The sequence below is a fragment of the Amblyomma mixtum genome, chromosome 10, assembly GCF_055824585.1.
Source record: "Amblyomma mixtum isolate Tamu chromosome 10, ASM5582458v1, whole genome shotgun sequence".
In the NCBI taxonomy this organism is placed as follows: Eukaryota; Metazoa; Arthropoda; class Arachnida; order Ixodida; family Ixodidae; genus Amblyomma; species Amblyomma mixtum.
Window position 1 is genome coordinate 114,284,543 of NC_143021.1, and position 2,556 is coordinate 114,287,098.

The following is a 2,556-nucleotide window of genomic DNA, read 5'->3' on the forward strand; positions in this document are numbered from 1 at the left end:
CCAGTTTTTTTTATTGAAGTGTCTAAAGATATATTCGAGCTACCCGGCCGATTCTCATTGAAGGTACGGGGAACTTCACTGCAAGTGCATGGCTAAGTCACATCTAACGCATGTCTGCATTCTGGTTGCTATCCTCACAAGTAGCTCAACCACTAAGCTTTCACAACTTTCGAGGAGGTGCAAAGAGAAGTTCACTCATGCTGACATCTTGGCATTCCCATAGTGATTCAGATCGCCGTCTTCACTCCTGATTGTGCACAGCAAGCACCGCTGTCATTCGCACATATTGCATGCAAAACTGTGGCAAGCAACGAGATGTCAGCAGAGATACACATATTGCATCGCTGCTTTTGCTTCTTACTTAATAAACAATTAGTAAACTAGAATTAAAAGAACAATGCACACAAGGGTGCAGTTTCAACTATTTATTATGCCGTAAACTGATGTAGTGAAAGAAAAATGTGTTCCAAGCTGCCTAAGCAGCCACCGTAATGACAAATGTGAATATGTTTTTGTCCAGGAACAGTGAAGTTTCCCTGTCATGGTCAGGTGGCTGCTGAGAGGACGCATGCAGGTGTGATTAATGCGATGCTTCGGTCAACGCTGGAGAAGACTGCAATCTTTGGCATGAAAGGCCCATCTTGTCTTATGAAGCTCAAGGGTCTGGACCTTGTCTGGGGACTACCACCAGACTACATGCATTGTGTGCTGGAGGGTGTGACCAAGCAGCTGACTGAGCTGTGGCTGTCAGCCACGGGATCGGCCTTCTATATTGGCAGGCACATTAACATCTTGGATTCGAGGCTACGGTGCATAAAACCTCCAATCACGTTTGCAAGGATGCCACGGCCACTTTCAGAACGTGCATTCTGGAAGGCCACAGAGTGGCGGTACTGGCTACTATTTTATAGCTTGCCGTGTCTTTCAGGGTTTCTTGTGCATACATATGTGTCCCATTTTGCCCTTCTTGTGAAAGCAGTTTTCTTGCTATTGAAGGATGTGGTCAATGAAAGTGATATTAGTGATGCAGAAAAGCTACTCTTCCAATTTGCTACACAAGTCACAAAACTCTATGGAGAGGCAGCAGCAACGTTTAACGTTCATCAGCTGCTTCACTTACCAAAGGCAACACGGATGTTCGGTCCACTTTGGGGCATTTCAACATTCCCCTTTGAGGATTCTAATGGCCGAGCCTTGAAGCTTGTTTCGGCTGCAAAATCTGTGCCAATGCAGGTGGCAGAAAGGTGCATCATGCATCAAACATATGGATTTTTAAGTAGAGTGTTACAACTTTCAGGCCGCCTTGCAGCTGCTAAATGTGAACTAGAATCCAAGAGCAAAAGGTGGTTTCAAACGTGTGTTCTTGGAGCTGCTCAGCCAATTCGAGAATTGTCGCAGAGTCTTGAAAAACTCTTCATAGAGAGATTTGCTTGCGTACCTAGCATTTCCAAGTATTTTCGTGCAGAGGTGGGCAGCATCATCATTCATGCCGCAGACTATGTTGTACCTAAGAAGAGCTGTACATGTTATGTAAAGATGAAGGACGGCACCTACTCATATATACTCGGTATTTATGTGGCTCAGAATTCCATTTATTTTCACTGCCAACAAATGCGCATCGTGCCAAATGTGTCCCATTATGTGCCCCATATTGTGCCTTGTGTGTCAGAAAACCACCATTTGTTTTCTACTGAAGATGTTCTTGCACAGTGTGTGTTTATAAACATAGATAATGTTTCATATTTGTGTGAGGTCGGAAATGAGCAAGAACGATGCTAGATGCTTTCATGGCAAATTTAGCTGTGTGCCAGGGAGTCATGAAAAATTTTGTTTGCTTTATTTGATCCTCAGACAGTGTCTAACAGGAGGCCGATGCTAAATGATAAACATCGGACAAGGCCTTGGTCCCTTGTACAAATTTGTACATCAGTGAACCACTCGGCCATTTTATTCACATTTTGAGCATTGAAATTCTTTTTTATTTTTGGTTGTAGAGTCCGGTGGAGTTTAATTGACGACTGAAAGAGATGTTGCTTTTTGCACTGCGGAATTAAGCTTATTGGGATAAGAAACTATATTGGCCAAACGCGCGAAAGCCCATCTATTTTTATTGTTCTGTCCTTTTATTCTTGACTCAGGAGAAAGCTACCTCCATGTCAGCCGTCGTCACACCGTGATGTGAAAATTTAATGAGCTAGTTTGCAACTTTGAGCCTGCAGTTAGGTCCATTTTTAAAGTTCTGAGGCTGCCATTTGTTTCTTAGTGTATCCAAAATACAAATGCAGATTATTTATGAGGAAAGCAGTGGTACTTTTGTCAACAAATAGTATTTAAACATGACGTTTGAAACATGAACAGCGAAATGAGAAGATCTTAGCAAGGGAAATCTCAATACTAGCACATCTGAATTTCACTTAGAAAGTGCAAAGATTGTCTTTCAGAAGTGGTAATCAACCTTGTTTGTACATTGTCTCTCAGAGCTAATACGTTTGCATTCTTGTCTCTGCATTTCAGTGTTGTTCACGTTTGATTACTTACTGATTGTACACTGTCCTA

General features: G+C 42.4%; 1 protein-coding gene across 1 annotated transcript; it reads left to right on the forward strand.

Annotated features, from left to right (window-relative positions):
- Positions 1 to 588: 588 nt before the first annotated feature.
- On the forward strand, positions 589 to 1,779 carry LOC149326713 (uncharacterized). The gene has a single exon (XM_089564654.1). It carries the CDS (start codon positions 589 to 591, stop codon positions 1,777 to 1,779), a length of 1,191 nt encoding a protein of 396 aa, XP_089420780.1.
- The last annotated feature ends 777 nt before the right edge of the window (positions 1,780 to 2,556 follow it).